Source organism: Lasiodiplodia theobromae, assembly GCF_012971845.1.
Source record: "Lasiodiplodia theobromae strain AM2As chromosome Unknown scaffold_16, whole genome shotgun sequence".
NCBI lineage: Eukaryota > Fungi > Ascomycota > Dothideomycetes > Botryosphaeriales > Botryosphaeriaceae > Lasiodiplodia > Lasiodiplodia theobromae.
The window spans coordinates 369674-389784 of record NW_023336366.1 but is presented as its reverse complement, the minus strand read 5'-3'; the positions used below and the strand labels follow the sequence as shown (position 1 = coordinate 389784).

The 20111-nt window shown below is 57.5% G+C and overlaps 5 protein-coding genes across 5 annotated transcripts; 2 read left to right on the top strand and 3 right to left on the bottom strand.

Annotated features, from left to right (window-relative positions):
* Positions 1-7312: 7312 nt before the first annotated feature.
* Positions 7313-8749, top strand: LTHEOB_5776 (Sexual development regulator VELC; the record flags this gene model as incomplete). Its single annotated transcript, XM_035514958.1, has 2 exons — positions 7313-8043; positions 8095-8749. The coding sequence occupies 2 exons, from the start codon at positions 7313-7315 to the stop codon at positions 8747-8749; spliced, it is 1386 nt and encodes a 461-aa protein (XP_035373468.1).
* Positions 8750-10335: 1586 nt separating this feature from the next.
* LTHEOB_5775 (CTP synthase) lies at positions 10336-12053 on the top strand (the record flags this gene model as incomplete). The annotated part of the gene is made up of 3 exons (XM_035514957.1): positions 10336-10349; positions 10403-10874; positions 10929-12053. The coding sequence occupies 3 exons, from the start codon at positions 10336-10338 to the stop codon at positions 12051-12053; spliced, it is 1611 nt and encodes a 536-aa protein (XP_035373467.1).
* Positions 12054-12525: 472 nt separating this feature from the next.
* Positions 12526-13513, bottom strand: LTHEOB_5774 (Adp-ribose pyrophosphatase; the record flags this gene model as incomplete). Its single annotated transcript, XM_035514956.1, has 4 exons — positions 12526-12764; positions 12901-13214; positions 13344-13378; positions 13472-13513. The coding sequence occupies 4 exons, from the start codon at positions 13511-13513 to the stop codon at positions 12526-12528; spliced, it is 630 nt and encodes a 209-aa protein (XP_035373466.1).
* A 3258-nt stretch (positions 13514-16771) lies between these two features.
* Positions 16772-17674, bottom strand: LTHEOB_5773 (uncharacterized protein; the record flags this gene model as incomplete). The annotated part of the gene is made up of 1 exon (XM_035514955.1): positions 16772-17674. The coding sequence occupies one exon, from the start codon at positions 17672-17674 to the stop codon at positions 16772-16774; it is 903 nt and encodes a 300-aa protein (XP_035373465.1).
* A 249-nt stretch (positions 17675-17923) lies between these two features.
* Positions 17924-18990, bottom strand: LTHEOB_5772 (Aldo/keto reductase; the record flags this gene model as incomplete). The annotated part of the gene is made up of 2 exons (XM_035514954.1): positions 17924-18876; positions 18930-18990. The coding sequence occupies 2 exons, from the start codon at positions 18988-18990 to the stop codon at positions 17924-17926; spliced, it is 1014 nt and encodes a 337-aa protein (XP_035373464.1).
* Positions 18991-20111: the final 1121 nt, after the last annotated feature.

The window sequence follows — 20111 nt, the reverse complement described above, 5'->3', positions numbered from 1 at the left end:
GAGGGCTTTTGCCTCAAGGTGGGTGTGTCCCGTGTGCCCCCTCGGCATGAAATTTTCTACATGGGTGTGGATACGGGGACAAGGGTACAGGTAACCGGTGATCGGGGAGAAGTGGTAGCAGCCATGCATGCTTTTTCGGCAGGCGTGTGGATGGCTGGGAGGAAATGAGCGAGCAGGGGGTAGCATACCCTGGCGTCACTGGGCGCCGGGGTATGTACATACGCGGAGAAGGGGAGAGGGAGGGATGGCGGGCAAAATTGAAGGGTCGCTGGGCACGGTTTCTGATGGGAATAATTTTACGGTTTAGTGTACACAGACGGTAACAGGGGGAATACTCCGCGGTGTTATTTGTGGCTGGCGGTAAAGTGGTGGGTGGTCGTGATGGAGGCCGATTTCGCCGCCGACGGGGAAACCGAGGCTGAGGGTAGGGGTGAGGTAGTAGATGAGACATGCAGTCGACGACCGAAGCACGGAATGAAGCATACAATTTGGGAGGGGAAGCGGACCGTGCAAGAATCTGGCCAGAGGGACGAACTCGGCAAATGCTGGTCCGGTGCGTACCGTTTCTGAAACGGGTGGCAGAACTGACTGCAGAGGAGTCACGAATGGGGAGACTTTGATGACCTTTTGCAGAAGTGATGGCCAAAATAAGACTCGAGCTCTGAGCCAGTGATGAGCGGGTGCGAGCTGGTTGGTTCGGAGGCGGTCTTGGTAAGCAAGGTGAGGAGGGGGAGCTATGCAGGCGCTCGCCGTGACCCACCGTTCGTCTGGAGAAGCCCGTCGGCCAATCGATCAATCGGATATATCCCTTCGACAATGTGAGTGATATGGTGCTGCAGCAGCCGCCGAGCCTTTCATGTGGGCCCACAGCATGGCGCGTCTGTCCCAGCCAAGCAACTATAGAGGCCATCTTTTTCTCATTCTGGGTGGGATCTCGCCACGATCACTGACCAAGTGCGGGAAGAAGTTTCCGGAAAAGGTGCTCAACATGCAGGGTGTACCCGTAGTGGGATACGGAGCAGGCATGGTGCAGCGGGAGAATCGATCCGAACGAGATAAATATGCGAGTTTACTCGGGTATCTGATTTGGCTCCGACTACCGTGGGATCATAAAGCTGTTGCGTCAGCATTATTCGAGAGGAGCGAGCGTCGTAGTGGAAATCCAGCAAATATTCGAACACAGACGGGTCCAAATTTTTGTTTGGCCCGTCCCCATTCCTGGGCCTTCCTTGCTTAATGTTAAGCCTGCTGTAAGCGGATGAAGCTGTACAATCACCGCCGTATTCCGTACGGCCTGCATAACCACGCATTTGAGCTAAGTCATGCATGGGACTGCTCACAATAAGCTAGGTGGCCTACGTGTATGACGGAAGTCGTTGCGGTTATCATGCCAGCGTTACAGAACCAGAGCTAAAGGTCCTGTCACTGAGCGAATGAGCTGCAGGATTCTGTTGCCGTACCCAATGTCATGAGTCGAAAAGCTGGCGGCAATATCCGCTGCAGGCTGTGGCAAGTCGTTGGCTTGAATTCGAAGAGGCAGGATATAGCGAAACCCACAAACGACCATCAATGTGGCCCACGGGTACTGGAAAGAGATGTGGCTGCCGACTGACGTGAAGGTGCAGGGCAAGCATGAATGTCGCCGCAAGGAGCCCAATATTCTGTGCATATGATCGCTTGGCACCGATCGTCAAGCGCATGAACACTTGAGCTTGCTATAGCCTGAATTGTTCGCAGCAAGAGTTACAGCGACCCGCTTGGCCATCCATTCCCGTGGGAAAAACATGTAAGTTACCTTCCACATCAGGACGTGGCCCGCCACAGCCGTGGTCCAAGTCAGGCAAGCTTTACGGCTACGAGAGCGAATGATCCAAGAATGGTGCTGCTTCTCGGTTCGCTGACGATTCATTCTGGACGCTAACGCCCACGTCCCCTGTTCTCCTTTGAGCCCTGTCGCCGGGTATTCGGGTGTGCGAGGCGTGCGCATGTCCGTGTGGAGTGCTACTGGTGTGCTCGGGTCTCCACCATGCTTGTTGATCCGTCAAATGAGAAGTGCTCGGGTAACGAGACCCGCTCTGGCGGGTAGGCTGATCCTCCGTCTGCGCAGCGCTGCCGCTCCGCAAGTGGCTTAATCCCCTCTGTGCCGAACCATCACTGACAAGGATGGCGTGGATGATGCTATTGGTCTCCATGCCTCTCCCAAATGTTCTGGCCCAATTAACGTCTCCACTTGGTTCGTCCGGTAAAGGAGGCTTGAGTCGAGACGTGGCCAGAGCGACTGCGACAACTTTGCGTCAGGGACAAGGACAGCGTGGATGAGGAGTACCGGGTCATAGGTAAAACGCTAGCGATGGCACTTCTGCAATGCCGGGAAAAAGCGGTCACAAATGGGCGCGACGGTGCAAAGTTTCCATGCCATGTCTGACGTGAGGTTGGTACTGGGTACTGCCGAAAGTTTTTCGCACAGACGCAGTGCAACAGTGCTCGAGGCCTTGACGGTGACGAGCGACTAATTTACATGCAGCCTCTAGCGCTTTTCGTGAACGGGACGTAGCAGGATCAACCGTAAGAGGAAAGATTAAGCTTCTGGAGAGTTGAGTAAATAGCGCACGGCGAGCAAGGCGAAGCGGGCTACAGAGGAGGCATGTCGTGAATGTGCATGGTTGAACTGGTTTGTGGTAGATGAGATAATTGACGAGGCAGTTGGCTTGAAAATTCGAGCGGAGTAGCCTCCGACAACTCAGCGTTTGGCCCTCCAGCGGTAGAGAAGAGATTGGAAATCATCCTGCACTTTGACTACTTACGGTCTGTCGATTCTGTGATGCATAGGTTCGATTGGAAAAGGCTCTCTTGGACGGGAGTTTGCGGACAGGCGGCATTGATCCGAATGCTAGACGAGCGTGCAGTTCGTCAAATAGCGTTAGTTAAGCCGCGGAAATATTCGCTTGCATGTCCGTCTAGAAGAGCCGGGGCGACCACGCCCCACGGATGATCCGCTGGCGAAGCGTCAGGGTGTGTTTGGAAAGACCGGTCGTCTTCGAAACCACCTGTGCAGATTTGCATCCGCCCCATCCAAGTAGCCTGGAACATGGGGTTTTGATAAAAAAAGAAAAAAGGGCGTTTCTTGGGTTCCATTCGCTTGCTCATCCATCGATCGTCTCGTAAAGTAGCTGTCGGAGCCGCAGAAGGCCCGCGGGAAAGGTTGCGTTGTAGGCGCATATGATCTCATTGCACCGATCCATTGTCGCACTCGGAGTTCGTGTTAATACCGGGGATAATAGGGGACAAGTTGCGTATGAGGATTATACATGCTACACGACAGTAGCGATCAGGTCAGAAATGCGTCCGGTCTCCATGGACGTGATCGGCCGGAAGGTGCTAACGAGGAACCAGGTTGTGGAGATCGAATAATCTTGAAAGGATCGCCAGTTCCGACCAGAACCTTTTTTCGACCATCCGTTGCCACATGGGACAATGGTGAGGCATCTCCCCGGAAACTTGCACGCGTGGTGGTTGGTAGCCGAAAATGACTGCTCGCGTAAAGCGGGAGGCGAAAAAAGAAAAAGACGCCCACACTGAGAGCCGCGGCAAGAGAACGACTACAATATGGGCTTAGCCTGTACAATCAACTCATCCTTCGCTGACCACATCAGTTCATGTTGGGGGCCTGATTACTTTTCTACTATGGTAGCCTCAGTCTCAGAATGTCCGGCCCGAGTCCATGCGGACATGCGAACCCTGATCTGCTTGGCGAGGTGGCGGCGCTCAGGATTTCGCCGTTAGGTTCTCACTGTAAAAGTAGTATCGGTACCGGCACAAGCCGGCCCACAAGTCACAACCATCTGGTCGTCTGAAGCGAGCAGACGGTTTAACTCGTCGGTTAGGTCTTCACGTTGTGCGGACGATCTCCGTTGGTAGTATTTGAACATTTCCCTTTGCGGTAAGCACTCCGAGACAATGTTCAATCAGGCTCGGGTGGGTATCGCGCGGGGCGCCTTGAACCGGCGCCGAAGTGGAGGCCGTTGAACGGGGGGTGTTGCCAATAGTGCCGTGGGTCCATGGCAGAGTGCATTCAAGAACGTGGGAAACTGGGAATATCCTCACGGGGGCATGGTTAGTACCGGCACAATTGCCGCAGTGGGTGCGTGAGTACAACGGCAGAGCGGCTGACGTGCGTTTTGACACAGCGCCACAAAGACTGCCATTCTCCGACACGCTGAGTTAAGAAAAGCCAAGCATGGAGATGTGGCCGCAGATCCTGAAGCGGCAACGAGGGCGCGCTGAGGGCGGGTAGTGCGTGCCAAGTCGTCTCCAGTGCTTTGATGTCAGCTTGCGTGCATTAGCAGAAGTCTAAAGCATGTTCGGCCTCATTATTACGTCCACGATCGCCATTTTCGCGGGCGGACGAAGGGTACAGACGCCTTCTCAGTCGGGCGATCGGGTCAACGGCGAGCAGCGCCGGCTTCACATGGACCCGTTCGATGCTGGAGATCTGCGCGCGTTCAGGAAGTCGGCCCGCGTTGGTGTGAGTGCGCAGCGTGGGCGCCGTGTTGCCCGAGAAGGCAGGGTGATATTCCTGGGATGCGGCATAGGTGGTGATTGGCTGGGGGGGAGCGACGAAGCTGCCAACTGCTGACTAGCCGGCCAGGACCAGGCGTGCGAGATTGCGATGGTGTGGCTCGAAAACCAGGTCAACCCGTGCTCGAAGCAGTGGCCTGATGGTTGCATTGGCTGCAGCCATCTGTAGCAACCTTCTCGAGCGCTGCAGGGACTCGGCGATGGCAGTCGACGGCTCGCTTGCTGCAAGCAGCCAGCAGTCATCGGCGGTCAGTCAGCAGCCGTCAACCAGCAGCCAGGGGCACGGGGACAGGAGGCGGTTTTCGCCATCCGATGGGCGGCCGAGGTGCCGAGACAGCTGCACGACCAGATTGGTGCACGAGTGATCGTTGCCCTTATCTGATCGGAGCCCTGGAGGCATCGGGTGTCGATGAAGCCTGGTTCCTGGTCCTCGTGCTGCCTGATGAGCGACTCATGGCAATAAGCTCGCGCCAGTGCTGAAATGGCCCGAACGCCTCGCCACGTCCCGCGCGAGCGTCCCCGCATCGTCACGCTGCTGTGGCTTGTGCCTGGCCGTCGATCGCATGGCGGTTGTGATTCGCTCGGCCCATCTAATCAGCGTCATACAAGCTTCGTCGCTGCCTCGGCGGCTGTTCGGCGGGAGGATGGGCTCTAGAACGTGGGGAGCGGGCCTGCTGATCCACCAAGCAGATTCAGGCTGCAAATGAGCTGATGCTACGGTTACGCGCCTTCTCCTGGCGGCGAGCACGCCAATGGGCGGGCGTCAGGGCAGCATTTAGCCGGCGACGGGCGGGTAGCAGCAGCGGGCAGGCGAGAGAAAAGGGGAGGCCAAAACGCCAGAGCAAAAGAAATGGAACCAGCGACCCGGTACAGCTATGAACGGACCTGTCTGATATAAACATGGTCAGCGGCCGGTTACGAGGAGCTACGCAAGCGGAGAGAATTCGACTCATTCCCGGGTCGCGTCCTGGTCGCCGGCAACAGCTGCACGGCCTAGGCCCAGAGCGGCAGCGCAGCCAGAGGGCAAGACATGGGAGCCTGGCGCGCGCGGGCCACGGATCCAGGCTGGCGAGATGTGCGTCGCCTTGCAGGCGGCGGGGCCAGGGCGCCGATCAGGGAGCAAGCGCAGGGAGCGGCCGCCGTTCACGGGCTCATGCGACCGCGGCGGAGCGAGCGTGGTGTGGAGGGGTGAGGTTGGCGAGATGGCGCGCCGCGGGCCTTAGCGGCGACGGGCGGTAGCGAGCAAGCGCACCGAAATGCGACTGCTGCTGGCGGCCATCTCGTCTCGCGGCAGAGGCGTTGATCGCCGCCGGGCTAAAGCGTCGCGCGGCCGCGGTATCCCTGCACGGGCCCAGCGGCGGCATCACGACGACGCCGCGGGTGGGTGCGGCGGGCGGAGCGGGTGTGTCTTGAGCACGTCTCAGCGCCAAGCCGGTGGCCCTGGCGGATGAGACTACATCACCGCCACAGGCGACCCGTCGCACAGCGCTATCGAAAAGCGCTCGCTGGCGCGGTGGAGCGCTGGAAGCGAGGTGACCAGCCCTGCGCCGGCCATCCCTTTTCAATCAGCGACGCGCCCCAAAGCGGCAGGGCGGGCCACGCGAAAGCAGCAGGCCGTCGCCCAGAACGGACGGGGGCCGCGGCTCCAGTTGCAGCGGCCGCGATTAAGCATTCTGCCGGCCGGGCGGCGTGTTATATACGCGCAGGCCGAGGCGTCGCACGGCGCGACGCAGCGCTGTCCGAATGGGAGGCGGCCGGCATTGGGGCTGCAAGCGGCGGCGAAAGCAGCTACGGCGTGGGGCAGATCTGCCCGTCAGTCAACGGCAGCTAACTAGGAGCGCCGCCGTTGACAGATCGATTCCTGGTTGCCAGACCCCCGGCCTGCAGCGCCCGGCAAGCGGCGTCGCACGAGGGCGCACGGCGGCACCGTGTTGACCATTCCGCATTCCAGTTTCTGGCCGCCCGCCATGCCTCCTTGCGGGCTGGGGGCCCTCGCAGGCCGGCTGGCATGTAACTGCGCGCTCACAAATTGCTGGGGCGTGACACCTGCAGCGCCCACCGATGCGAAACAGTCGCGCCGCAAAACCTGGGGCCGCCTGTTTGTGTTTGACCCGGGAAAGGGCCTTATTTGACGATGCGCGACGAAAATGCGCATCTGCGCCTGCATCACCACCATCAGCTGCACCTCTCCTTGCGCATCAGGCTAGCCCGTGTGCCGCGCAGATAAAACCCGGCATATCCTGACCTGCCGCCGGAACGCCCGCCTGCCGCCCACCGTCCCATCCCAAGCCTTTCCCCACGGCCTGCAGGAAGGGCCCATTGGCCGCGCCGCGCCCCCGCCAATCCTGAGTCAAGCCCACGCTGCCATCCCAGGTTGTCGCAAATGTCTGGCGTGAGGCTTTGGCATCCCTGGAACAAATCCCAGCAGCCCTCGACTCCAGCATAGCCGAAGCTTCCTGCCTGCCCATGTCGATCCAGATACAACCTTGACACCGCGGCCCGCTCGTGCCTTTTAACCTCCGTATCCGCCACATTGGACCGTTTGGGTCGCCTGCTGTTTCGACTGTCTCGCTGCTCACCGACTCTGGTCTGCGGGTCACGGCCAACGACGAGCGGAGCTCCCAATGCGGCTTCGTGCATCCAGTCCTGCTGCGGACAACTAATAACACGCATGTCCCGACCTCCAGCGCCGTCGCCGATACATCCTCCAAACCTCTCCCAGACCACCACCCAAATGGCCATGACCGAGACGCAGAACCTCCCGCACTTTCCTCCGCCGCCCTACCTCCTTGACCCCTACCGCCGCCTGCCCCAGCCCGTCCAGCTTCCTCCCCTCTCCGTGCCTCGGGATCCCGTGCGACCTGACTTCCCGCCCTTCTTCTCGCCCTCTCAGCGCTCACTGCCTTCCATCTCCTCTCTCTCCACCGCCTCTGCTCCCGCCCAGTCCCGGCCTGAGCACCACCGGCCCCACGTCCGCGCTGCTCCCGTCGACAAGCTCCTCTCCTCGAATCCCTACACGCCGCCTCGCTCGGATCCTCCCTACTCTCCTCCCCTGCAGTATGGTCGCACAGTTTCTCCGAGGTCACAGGTAGATGCCAGGCCCCCTCCTCCACGCCCCGTGGCGCGCTATCCCGAGGAACCGCGTCCCATCCACCACCCGGAGCCCGTGTACCCGCCTCAAGCAAATCCCCCACCGCCCCCTCCGCAGAGACAGCCCTCGTACCAGCCGCTACCGTCCCCCAGCTACACCTCCAGCTACCCGCCCAGCAACGCCTCGTACCGCGGCTCAATTGACTCGCACCGAGGATCCGCCTCGACCTATGGATCGGCCTACGCTGAACCCGTAGCTCCTCCGCCCGCGGCACAAAGACCTCCGCCTCCGCCTCCGCCCCAAGTAACCGCCGCCAGCGCTGGGCCCAGCATCGTCCCGAATGCACCCTACCGCGGGCCACAGCCGGACAAGACGTACGCCCCGCCATCCAGCCCAGTACTGCACAACTGCTAATCGCTCTAAAGGCAATATGAGTATAAGCTCGTGGTGCGGCAGCAACCGGTTGCTGCTCGTGCGTGCGGATTTGGAGAGCGTGACCGGAGGGTGATCGACCCTCCACCCATCATTCAGCTCCTGGTGACGGACCCCAAGACTGGGCAGTCGGACCCGGACGAGCTGCGATATTCGTTGAACGTTGTGCACTGCACACTATGGAATGCCGACGGGACCAACGAGGAAACCGCACTGATCCAGCCTGACCGAAGAACGACCCGGCGTCTCATGGGCCAACTGGTTGCGTCCCCCTCGGTTGCCAAGGACGAGCACGATGTCGAAGGCTGTTTCTTTTGCTTCCCCGACCTGTCGTGCCGCACGCACGGCAGATACCGGCTTCGGTTCGTCCTGATGCGGATCGACCCGATGAATCTGCACGTCGGCGGGCTGATGCCGATCCTAACAGAAGTCTTGAGCGATGTCTTCACAGTCTACACTGCCAAGGACTTCCCGGGAATGCGGCCCAGCAGTGCCCTGACGCGAGCGCTAAAGTTACAAGGATGCAACATCCAGGTCAAGAAGGGGAATGAGAAGGCTTTGGCCCGGCGGCGAGCCAGCCACATCAGCGACGAGGATGACCATGGGGACAACGATTCGCATTCGGGGCGCAAACGGCGCAGGGAGTAAATCGGGTCGTTCTTGGTATCTAAAATCGGGAGTACTGTTACAGGGGAATACTTGGTGATAAACGGGCATACTGTGGGTCATATTAAAGCTGGCATGGAATACCCTTCTATTATCTCCCATTTGGCGTGCAGCGCGGGTTCGAAGATTTCCAGCTGTTTTCCTGACGAGTGCGCGTCTTTCGGCAAAGGCATCGGTACGTAGCATTCTGGCAGCTACATATGCGGCACCTACTTTTGTTTTTTCCGCATCCTGTTCAGGTATTGTGACGATATGCCACTGGCGGAGACGAAGAGACGATTGGATGACGGACATGAATGGCATGAATCATGAAGACTGTCGCAGGCGGCCAGAGCTTGTATATGACGATATAGCAAATGGGGCGGTTTGCGTGCGGGTGTTTACTACATGGAGGGTTGCGCTCTTAATTGTTTTCACTATCGCCTTTCCAGTTTGCTCGGACTGACTATCCGGACCGTGGTCAGCCATGTGAAGCACATTGCAATCAAGCTTGGGCAACGTAAATACGCTTGGATGCTCCCGAGAGTCCCCGCCGCTCCTTCTCTGGCGCAAGGTGGGAGCTCTCCGAAGAGCTCGGCAAGCAGTGCAGACGCATCGTACAGAGATGAAGCACACCGGTTCTTCAACGTGGACGTGAAGGACGCCAAAGCTGCGTTGGGGACCGTGCAGACAAATTAGACTCAACGACCGCGCGTGCATGTATAATCCTACCGTTCCTTCGCGTCGTTTATTACAGCGGAACCGCACCTGACGGCTTTGCAGCGCATCGCATCCGACGGCTTATAGTGGCTGCTGCTATATAATCGCCAATCTACTTGTCGCATTTGAAGTGCGAAAGAGCGGAAGAGGAGAGCGAGGTGTGAGCTGGACGCGCATATGCTGCTGTGCAGCTATCACATCGAGGATCGCCTGCATCGGGAGCTGTCACCGTCCTAGCCGACCAGACTGATGGGAGCCGGGCAGGCAGGCGCGTCATCACCGCAGGTTGGGCTCTCGTGCCGCTGCGAGAAATAGCTCGCATGCCTGCAGGCTGGACGGAGCGGGCGAACGAAAAAGCAGCGCGGCGAAAGGTCCGGTTGGTGCCTTAAGGTTTTTCTGACTGGTGGCGTAGGTCCAAGCTCCACCGGCGCGGCAGGCCCCACCAATATTTTTTCGCGACGGTTGCCGTCACCTCGACCTTTCTTTCTTTCCCCCTGGCAACAGCCAGGAAAGGCACCACTTGGTTTCACAGCAACTCACAATGAAGTACGTTCTGGTGTCTGGAGGTATGCGACCTGTACCCTGCCGTTTTTTTCGGGCGCGCGCGCTGACAGCTGCGCGCAGGTGTGATTAGCGGCGTCGGCAAGGGCATCATCGGTATGACAGCTCTCATGGAACCGTTTCGCGCCCGACTGACGCGTCTGCAGCCTCGTCGACCGGCCTGCTGCTGAAGACGATTGGATTGAAGATACGTTGCCTGCCATAACGCGTCGTTTGCACGCGCTTGCTTGGTCTTGTGGAAATGCTGACGGGCTGTGCACGTCTCGTCGATCAAGATCGACCCGTACCTCAATGTCGACGCCGGGACTATGAACCCAAAGGAGTATGTCGCATCTTGCATCCCCGACATGCGGCTGTCCAGTAACCCAGTCCTAGGCATGGCGAGGTGTTTGTGCTCTCCGACGGCGGCGAGGTCGACCTCGACCTGGGCAACTACGAGCGTTACCTGAACATCACCCTGACACGCGAGAACAACATCACCACCGGCAAGATCTACCAGCATGTCATCGAGAAGGAGCGTCGTGGCGACTACCTGGGCAAGACGGTGCAGGTGGTGCCGCACATCACCGACGCCATCCAGGCGTGGATCGAGCGCGTCTCCAGGATCCCCGTCGATGACACAAACGAGGAGCCGGATGTCTGCATTGTGGAGCTGGGTGGCACCGTCGGTGACATTGAAAGCATGCCCTTCGTCGAGGCCCTGACCCAGCTGCGGCATCGCGCTGGCAAGAACAACTTCCTCAACATCCATGTCTCGTACGTTCCGACGATCAATGGCGAGCAGAAGACCAAGCCCACCCAGCACGCCGTGAAGAGCGTGCGCAGTGCTGGTTTGATCCCTGATTTGGTACGCGGTCACCCGCCCACCTGTAGGCGCCGTTTTATTGACGTTTCAATTTAGATTGCGTGCCGCTGCGAACGGCCGCTGGAGCGTTCCACGATTGAGAAGATCGCGCACCACTGCCAAGTCGATATTGAGCAGGTCGTCGCGGTTCGCGACATGCCCACAATCTACCAGGTACCCGTGCTTCTGGAAGACCAAGGCCTGGTCCACCTTCTGCACAAGGCTCTTGACCTCGGTGCTCTCAGCATCCCTGCGCCCATGGTGAAGAAGGGCAGGAAGATTTGGAACACCTGGAAGGACTTGACCGTTACCCAGGACCACTACTTCGAAACTGTTAACATCGCCCTTGTCGGAAAGTACATCGAGCTTCACGACTCGTATCTCTCCGTCATCAAGTCCTTGGAGCACTCTGCCATGCGTTGCAGGCGGAAGCTCAACCTGATTTGGGTTGATGCAGAGCACCTTGAGCAATCCTGGAGGGAGAAGGATCCGGCCAAGTTCCACAAGGCTTGGCACGAGGTGTGCACTGCAGCTGGAGTCCTCGTGCCCGGCGGCTTCGGGCAGCGCGGAACTGAGGGCATGATGGCCGCTGCAAAGTGGGCTCGCGAGCACAACACCCCCTACCTTGGTGTCTGCCTGGGCATGCAGATAGCCGTGATTGAGTACGCGCGCGAGATTTGCGGAATTGCGGGCGCGACCTCCGAGGAGTTTGACGCGAAAGCGGACAACCGTGTCATCATCTTCATGCCTGAAATCGACAAGGAGACGATGGGCGGCACCATGAGGCTTGGTCTGCGCCCGACCATCTTCCAGCCCGGCTCCGAGTGGAGCAGGCTGCGCGCTCTCTACGGAGAGGCCCCGCAGATCATGGAGCGCCACCGCCACCGCTACGAGGTTAACCCGGAATACATCGAGCGCCTCGAGAAGGGCGGCCTCAACTTCGTCGGCAAGGACGAGAAGGGCGAGCGCATGGAGATCATCGAGCTCAAGGACCACCGCTTCTTCGTCGGCGTCCAGTACCATCCCGAGTACCTCAGCAGGGTGCTCGAACCCAGCCGGCCGTACCTGGGTTTCGTCGCGGCCAGTGCCGACTGCCTCAAGGAGGTCACAGAGGAGATCTTGGGCGAGCAGGCAGTCCTCGCAAACGGGGTCAACGGCGCCGCCGAGGCCAAGGAGTTCTGATTTGTTTCATTTTTGAGGACCATCATCGCTTTTGGGCAAGTTATGGTAAACTTCGGATGAGGTTTCGTATTTGGGTTGGAAAGATCACAGAAACTGGAACTGCGAAAACAAAAACTATCATTTGGCTCAAATGGTTGGCGTTGGTGGAGACTAGGTTTTTTGGCTCTACATATATTTTGTCTAGAGGCTCGAGGTACTTTCTCATAAACTGGTCTTGGGTATCCTCTTGTTTAAGGATAGCAAAATGCCCGCTCAAGCAGGGCCACGCTGCCACGCAGCATAAAAGTAGAAAAATGTAAAGATATAGAGAGGTCATCTCAAAATACCACAAGGTCTTGTCCCATGCATGCATTATGTTGCCCGCCTGAGCATCGTGCCTGCTGCCCGAGGGCCGTATCTGTCTAATCACGACAGTCTTTGGCTTTGTTTGTTTCTTTGTTCTTTTTTTCTCGACGACTTAGGTCTTACCATTTTACAGCTTCCACCTCTTTGCGATCTCGATGCCCTCTGCGAGAGTGCCGACGCGGGCGTCGATGGCGTAGCCCTGCTGTTCAAGAGCGCGGCACTGGGCATAGAGATCGGCGAGCGGGACGGTGAAGCACTCGATGAACTCGTTGTCCTCAAGCTCAGGCTTGGGATTCTTGTTCTCGGGCTTGGTCAAGTCGACGGTGACGTGGACCATGTTGAGGTTTGTGTTGCAGAAACCGGGGTCTGGTTGGTACAAGTGGTCGTTAGTGAGCTCTTCTTTCTGTTCTCCACTCCCCCCTCCCCCTTGGCAATCTCCTCTCTTCCTCTCTTACCCGCCTCTGACAGATGGGGGCAGAGAAGGCCAATCGATCAAACTCACCATTCCACATTACCGGACTCACGCCGAAGCCTTCCTTGATAACCTCGCCCACGTAGCCCGTCTCCTCCTTGAGCTCGCGCACGGCACACACCTCAGGCGTCTCACCAGCGTCGATCAGGCCGGCGGGAACCTCAATGCAGATGGCGTTGACGGGCGGGCGGAACTGCTTCTGCAGCAGCAGCGACGGCGGCGCGTCGGGGGCCTGCAGGATGGCGACGATGCCGACGCCGTCGATAAGCGAGCCGGCAGGGCGCGTTTGCCGCTCAGCGGACTCCCAATCGCGCGTAGTGGAGAGCGGGTCGGTGTAGGTTGTTCTAGGTGGATGTGAGAAAAAGAAAAGGGAAGCAAGGGCTGTAGTTTGTGGGGATCAATCGGTGGTGGAAGAGCTAGTGGGGCCGGAGGGCGATGGGGGGGAGCAGTGGGCGGGATGGGGGGAGCGGTACTTCACCAGGCGCACCCAGCGGGCATCCTTGGGGTCCTGTGTACGAGAGCAATCGGTGGTTAGCGCGCGTGTCAGATAGGCGCCCAAGGGAAGTGGTTTGGCTGCTTGGTGTTTTTGGTGATGACGTACCAGCGGTTCGGTCTTGACCACCTTGGCGTCGGCGGCGGACATTTTGGGCGATTGTGCGACGGTGTTTGAGGAAGGAAAGGTTCTGGGCAGGACGGTGGAGGGTTGCGGCAGGCTGAGGCGTGAGGGATCGAGAGAATTGGTGTTGTGCCCCGCGGGCGAGTCAAGAGGGATCAACCGATGACGCACTCTCGTTTCAGGGTCCAACCGCGGGACTGCCGCCGCCAAGAGCCGACTACTAATCTGATCCCACACCGTTTTCGTCCTGCGAGGACCACATTCTCAACGTCGTGCGGTTTCGTCTGACCGCGTCTGTCTTGCAAGGTCGCGGTGAGGGCCGAGCGAGCGGTGAGTGAGCCAGAACTTAACCGTAGCATCCTTCTCGCCGCCATTATGCTGTGTCGAGCGAGCCAAAGCAACCCAACTCTCTTTCTCCACCATTCACAGCGCCTCGTTCACCAGACCGCCGTTCCGCCTTTTCACTCAATCAAATCGGGTCGCGTCCTTGCTTAACCGCTGTCCGCCGGCCACGTCGTACCGACTCATCTTGCAGTGTGCAGAACCGTCCTTTGCTGCGCCTGTCCGATCGATCTGACCTGCGCGGCCAAAACGCAGAATCTATTGATTCCGTGGTTGCAGACGCCTAGCACCTACGCTCGCCTGCCGCCGACTGGATCGCGGGCTTCGGAGAGTGTGCATGGCCTGCGCATACGCACATGCAAAACATACAGACTGCTTCACATCAAAAGAAAAAAGGACAAGACAACATGTATGTACAGTCCATGCGTGACTTCTGCCCGCTACCGACGCCCCCTGTTCCTCTCCGATGTGTATTGAATCGCAGCAGCAGCTACCCGAGCCTGTCTGCTCTTAAGCCGTGGGATTCGGGGCAAGTGAAAATGGAAAAGGAAGGAGGAATGGGCCCACCACCCGCCGGCGTCCAATGATTGCATGCCACGGTCCTTTGCGGCTCAACCTGTGCAACGTTTCTCCAGCATCACCAGCCACCAGGCAGGGTGGACTCGCGGACGCGGCACGTATTCCTTCCCTTTTCAGGCCGCCTTTGCCGCTTTCCCGCCCACTCGCGGCCGGGATGAGCGCTGGAAATGAGAGTGGTTGATGTCTGATGTGGCTGCAAGAAACCTAGGAGACATTGATCGGAATCCATGCTGGATCGGAGACGCACAGCAGTAGTGATGCCTCCACTCGAGTGATCGAGGATGCGGAGGAATAAGGAAAGGGGGTAACTTCAAGTGGTGACCTACCAGAGGCGATTCTTTTTTTTCCTCTTTTCCCCTAAAAGTCTTGCACATTAACTGGCGCACGAAGATTTCTTTCGCTGTGTTCGTGGCACCGGTGTGCCTGTGTGAGAGCGCGTGTGCGAGAGGGCGCGAGTGTGTGTGTGAGTGAGACAAGCAGCATCTTTTCTTAATTTTCTTTTTATTTCTCCCACCTACCACACACTGTGTTGCTCGCCCTCCCACAGAACGCTTTTTTCTTTTTCGTTGAAACCAATCCTTGGGCGTTCCTCCCATCGGCTCGACGGCCCACCCTAGGCGCATCCTGGCTTCCGGATATGCATGTTGCACGATGAGGTCGCACAGATCGATAAGCGTGTTTGACCCTCGGCGCCAGGGATGTGGTGGAAGGGGGAAGGGAGGAGAGGTGTGAGAGTGAGACTTCTGATGACTTTCCGGGTGTGGCTGACAGGGTGTGCATGTGTAGGTGTGGATGGACTGTGGTCAGTATGCAGGTGTGGGTGCGTGTATGTGTCTGCCGTGTGCCATGTATGCGCGTGATGAGCAACACGTCTGGCGTGGTGTGTGTCTGCCATCCCGGGTTTTGCCCTTTTTTTTTGCGGAGGGGGGGCCGGCGGAGAGGGAGGGGGGGAGCGGAGGGGTGGAGGCGTGTGGCATGCGGACCGGGAATTCCGTGTCGCCCCGATCGAGCCTGTGTAGCCGTGGCGGTGGCGGCGGGTCGGTGGCTTTCGCGGAGCACGCCGAGCATGCGGCACTCAGCAACGTGATCTCTCTCTCTCGGGTTGGCGGGAAAAAGCAATTATGGACTGCGGCCTGGATGGGGCTACGTACCTGGCGGCTGGAAGGCATTCAAGGGGGCGCTTAAGGCTGAAATGACGTGTATACCTCAAGTGAGAATTTTTCGAGATTGGTCACATCAAGCAATAAACACTTCGTCAGCAGCAGTTAATGCTGCTCAAAGCAACAGCAAAACCTTTTTGGAGAAAGGAAACTATTCCGAAACGTTTTTGATGATAGTATCTAAAAATAACAAAAGCATGCAAGCCGAGCACCGTAGAGAGCCTAACGCGCCCACTAGGAGTGGTGGTGGTGGCAACGGCAACGGCGACGGTAGAGTGGACTCGAAGGGTGGGTGGTATGGTGGTTGTTTGTTCTCTGCTAAATTCTTCACATATATTTAGCCCGAATTCTCTAGTATGATAGACCTTGATAGGGTAGTATGGCGGTAGAAAAAGTCAATGTAATGTCGGGGAATGAGATGAAAGTTCAATCAAGCTTACATACGTACTGTCGTCGTGGTTGTGGTGATGGCAGCGGCGACGGCTGTGGTGTTGCGGCAAAAAAGAAAGTTAAATAAATCGCTGGAAGAGATCTGGGAACGGCATTCGTTGTATAGAGAGCCTTTACTGCTATTATACAACAATAAGAGACTGGTATGCCCCCAAAGACGGGAAATAGTGTAATGTCAATGTTGACCGTGGCGTCTTCCCAAATTGGCAAGTGCTCGTTACGGAGGATTGATACCGGAAACGGTGCAGCCACATCACATGGCGCCTATGCTTTAACTGTCCACCGAACCAGAGAACATACAAGCCTTGAGTTTACTTCTTGGTGTGCCGTCCCTTCGAAGGAGTGCGCTCAGCATTGTGATGACTGGAGCGGGAGCGCGCGATACGACGTTTTGAGCGTTTCCAAGCTCTTTAAGAATGACCTTTGCCCACAGTTTACCCAACATCGGGAGCCTCTTAGTGATATCAACTTGTTCTGGCCATCTAGCCGGCGATGCTCATGCGGCACTTCCCCGAGGCGCAGCAGCAGCAGTAGTATTCGGTAGCATTCTCCATATACGCAATACCAGGGTCCAGTACGACTTCGAAGCTTACTCGGTCAATTTGAGCTCTAATTACATCGTTTGAACTAATTACTCGACTTGACACCATGTCCACAATCTTAGAGCTGCTGCAATCTACTCTATCCTAAACAATCGTGGTCTCGACCCGTAGCCTTCAATCCACCATTCCGGATCGACAAGACTTCAAAGGCACTAGCACCTCCGTGCGTAGTCCAAAAGATAGGCATATGACATCCTCGTTGCCTGCTGCGAATATCTTCCGTACTTGTACATCCGGGCTCTCTCCTTAGGGTCGCTAATACTGACGAAGGCCATAACCCTGAGCCTCTTTTGAGCCTTCCAAAGCAGATTACTCATGCGCAAACGGGCCAGAGCATTCCAGAGATGATCCCAGGTCGGTTTGTAGTAGTCCGGGGTGGCAAAGGTCACCCTTTTCAAGTTCACCAAAGGCTTTGACGGGTCCTGGTTGGCAGCAGCAAGCGAGAGGAAGAAGTTGGCCAGGAGACGCGGCTCGGGCGCGGAGCCCGGGTTGAAGCCGTCCAACCAGACACTCAGAACTTGGAGCTTGGGCAAGTGCCTCAGGAGGCTGATCAAGATGGCCTCGCCGTCGTTGTCCTCGAGGCCGGCGTGCAGCTCGCTCTCGATGTCTCCCACTTCAGCCGCAAGGGCCGTCGCACGCGCAATGTCCACACGCGGCGGCGAAGGGTGGTACCAATAGGTCATGCCGCAGATGATGTCCCCTTCATCGCAGTCAAAGCAGCCGGGATTCGGGTCTTGTCTCTTGAACAGCCAGAAGTGGAGCTCCTTGACATGGGCACCGAGGGAGGGCCGCATGGTGATGGTCTTGAGGAAAGAGGTGTAGTAGGCCTGACGCTGGATGTGGATAGGAAAACGCTTGAACAGCTCCGGCTGGGCGGCACTGGAGAGGCGGCGAGAGGTGCGGCAGAGGCTCATGATGCCTTTCTTGTCGGTGACCGCCTCTGCGATTTGGAGAAGCAGTTCGGTCGGCATACCCATCAAGCTGGCCCGAGGAGCGTGGCCGAGACCCATGGCAGCAGTGGGCCCGACAGTGAGTCCGTCGGAGTCGGAAGCCATTCGAAGTGAGGTGAGTTCACTGTGTCGAGCAAAGACTGGATCGCCGAGTGAAGTTGGGTTTAAGTGTCCCGGGAAGAGAAGCAAAGATATGCTTCGAAAGAGAGGTGCAGTTGGCAGGCAGCGGCAAGGCCATCGACTTTGTCCAAGTACAAATGGGCAGCAGAGGTGAGTGAATGAAGAAGCAGATCAAAACACCAAATGGCACATAACACAATGCTGCATATATTGTATCAAAACAATGTTATATCACTAGTGCCAGAACCTCAGGGGCAGGGTCCGGGTCTTCTCCCAACCAGCATCCAGCGCCTGAACAATTTCTTCCGGCAATGGGCCCTGTTCTAGCGCCGCCAGATTGTCCTCCAAGTGGTGCGGGCCGCTCGCACCCACGATAACAGCATCGCCAAGCTCCTTCTTCAACGCCGAATGGTGCGCCAGCCACCTCAAGGCGCACTGCACCTCTGTAATGCCATACTTCTTCGCCACCGGCCTCAGTCCCTCCAACGCCTCCCACATCGGATCGTTCCAGTAACGGCCACGCGTCAGCTTCCCTTGCCACTTCTTCGGATCGAAGCGTTCACCATCCTCAAACTCGGTCTGGTCCTTCTGGTACCTGCTGGTCAGGAAGCCGCCGGCGAGCGGGTTGAAGACGTAGAGGGCGACGCCGTAGTAGCGCAGGCACGGCACGAGCTCCTCCTCGATCTTGCGGTGGAAAGCGTTGTACAGCGCCTGGTACACGCTCGGCATGATCCAGCCGTTTTGCTTGCACGTCTCGCAGATGCGCGCCACCTCCCACGCCTGGTAGTTGGAGATGCCGAAGCGGGCGAAGTAGCCCTCCTTGTGCAGCTCGTTGACCTCGCGCAGCGTGTCCTCGAACGGCACGCTGCGGTCCGGCCCGTGCAGGTACCACATGTCGATCTTGTCGGCCTTGAGCGCCTTCAGGCTGTCCAGCAGCCCCCGCCGCAGGTCGCCCGGCGCGTGCGTGTACTCCGCCTTCGACATGCCTCTGCCCTTGTTCGGGTAGAGCTTGGTCTCCATCACGATGCCGCGCTCTTGCCACGACGGCGTTACCGAACCCAGGTACGATTCGGATGTGCCCTCTCCGTAGACGCGAGCGCTGTCGACTTCGTTGTGGCCGTGGGCTTGGAGGATGTCAAGGAGTTTCGAGGTGCCCTCGAGGGTGTGGACGCGCGTCATCTCAATGCCTGGAGACTGAAGTGTAAGATATTGTACTATTCTCCTTCAGTGATTCTCGTACCTGGAATGCCAATGGTCATGGCACCGAAGACGGCCTTCATGGCGGGCTTTCCTGCGCTCATTTTGGTGGCACTGGAGGATTGCTAACTTTCTGGTAGAGAAACGTAAAGGAATTGAAAGAGAATTGGTCAGGTCGGGCTGTCCTGCTCCCCCAAAGGAGGGGAGGCGCCTTAAATACCCCGAAGAGCAGCATTGCACGCAGACACTTAGCTGTTAAGTCCTTTATCACCGCAATGGAGGCCTCAGATTGGCTTCGCCCCACATTATTGCCGCAGTTCGGCTTTAAGAAGGATGTAAGGATGCTCCGAACACACTCGGTTACTCTTTTGGGCAAGAACAGTTTCCCCGAAGATAACCCTCGGCCGACGAAGGCCACTCAACACCGCTGGGCCTCGTATTTCGTGTTGTGCAGAGTCTAAATGTTCAGCTCTAATGTATCTCGTAGTTCGGCACTCAGTAAAATGTCCTCGACGCACTATTCAATGATTGGAATGGAACAGTTGAAGAGGCTGCCGCGGACACTTCGCTGTGGTGACTTAGAAAAAAGGCAGATTTTTCAGCTAGTTAAATATATCATTAGGCTATTGGCTAACAAAGCTTATCTGGGTATAATTAGGTTCGCCATCGTAGCATTGGGTTGGTAAGTGATGAAGACTTTCAGTTTCAGCAGTCGAGGTAACAGTTAAAGGCCGATGACGTTGTGTTAAGGAACATCCGTGCTGCAGCCTAAATACAGTCAAGCACTGGATGCTTCTTGGCTACAGCTTCTAGTCAGGAGAAGTTCAAACAAGAGATCCAAAATGTTCCACATAGACACCCCACCTTCCTTATCGATACGATAGGGCTGAAGCGGAGATACGCCCGGCTGGCCAATATCTTTCAGCCGCTTGTGACGTCACCTTCCAGGGCCAAACCAAGCTCTAGCTCCCAATCCTGGCAGCCGTGCAGAAAAAGTTTCCAGGGTCAAGGACAAGCTGGAAGCTGGCCTGAACGCCCAGGCACCATCTCTCTCCTCAACCCACTTTCAATGTCCGTATGGACCTGCTAGGTCTCGACCTCTCTCTCGCTCCACCGACAGCAGCACACCGATACGAACCCCCGTTACCCCGCTAAAAGATCCGTGATCATCAATCGCGAACGGTCGCTCGTATCGCAGATCCATCTCAATCCACGGGCCCCCATC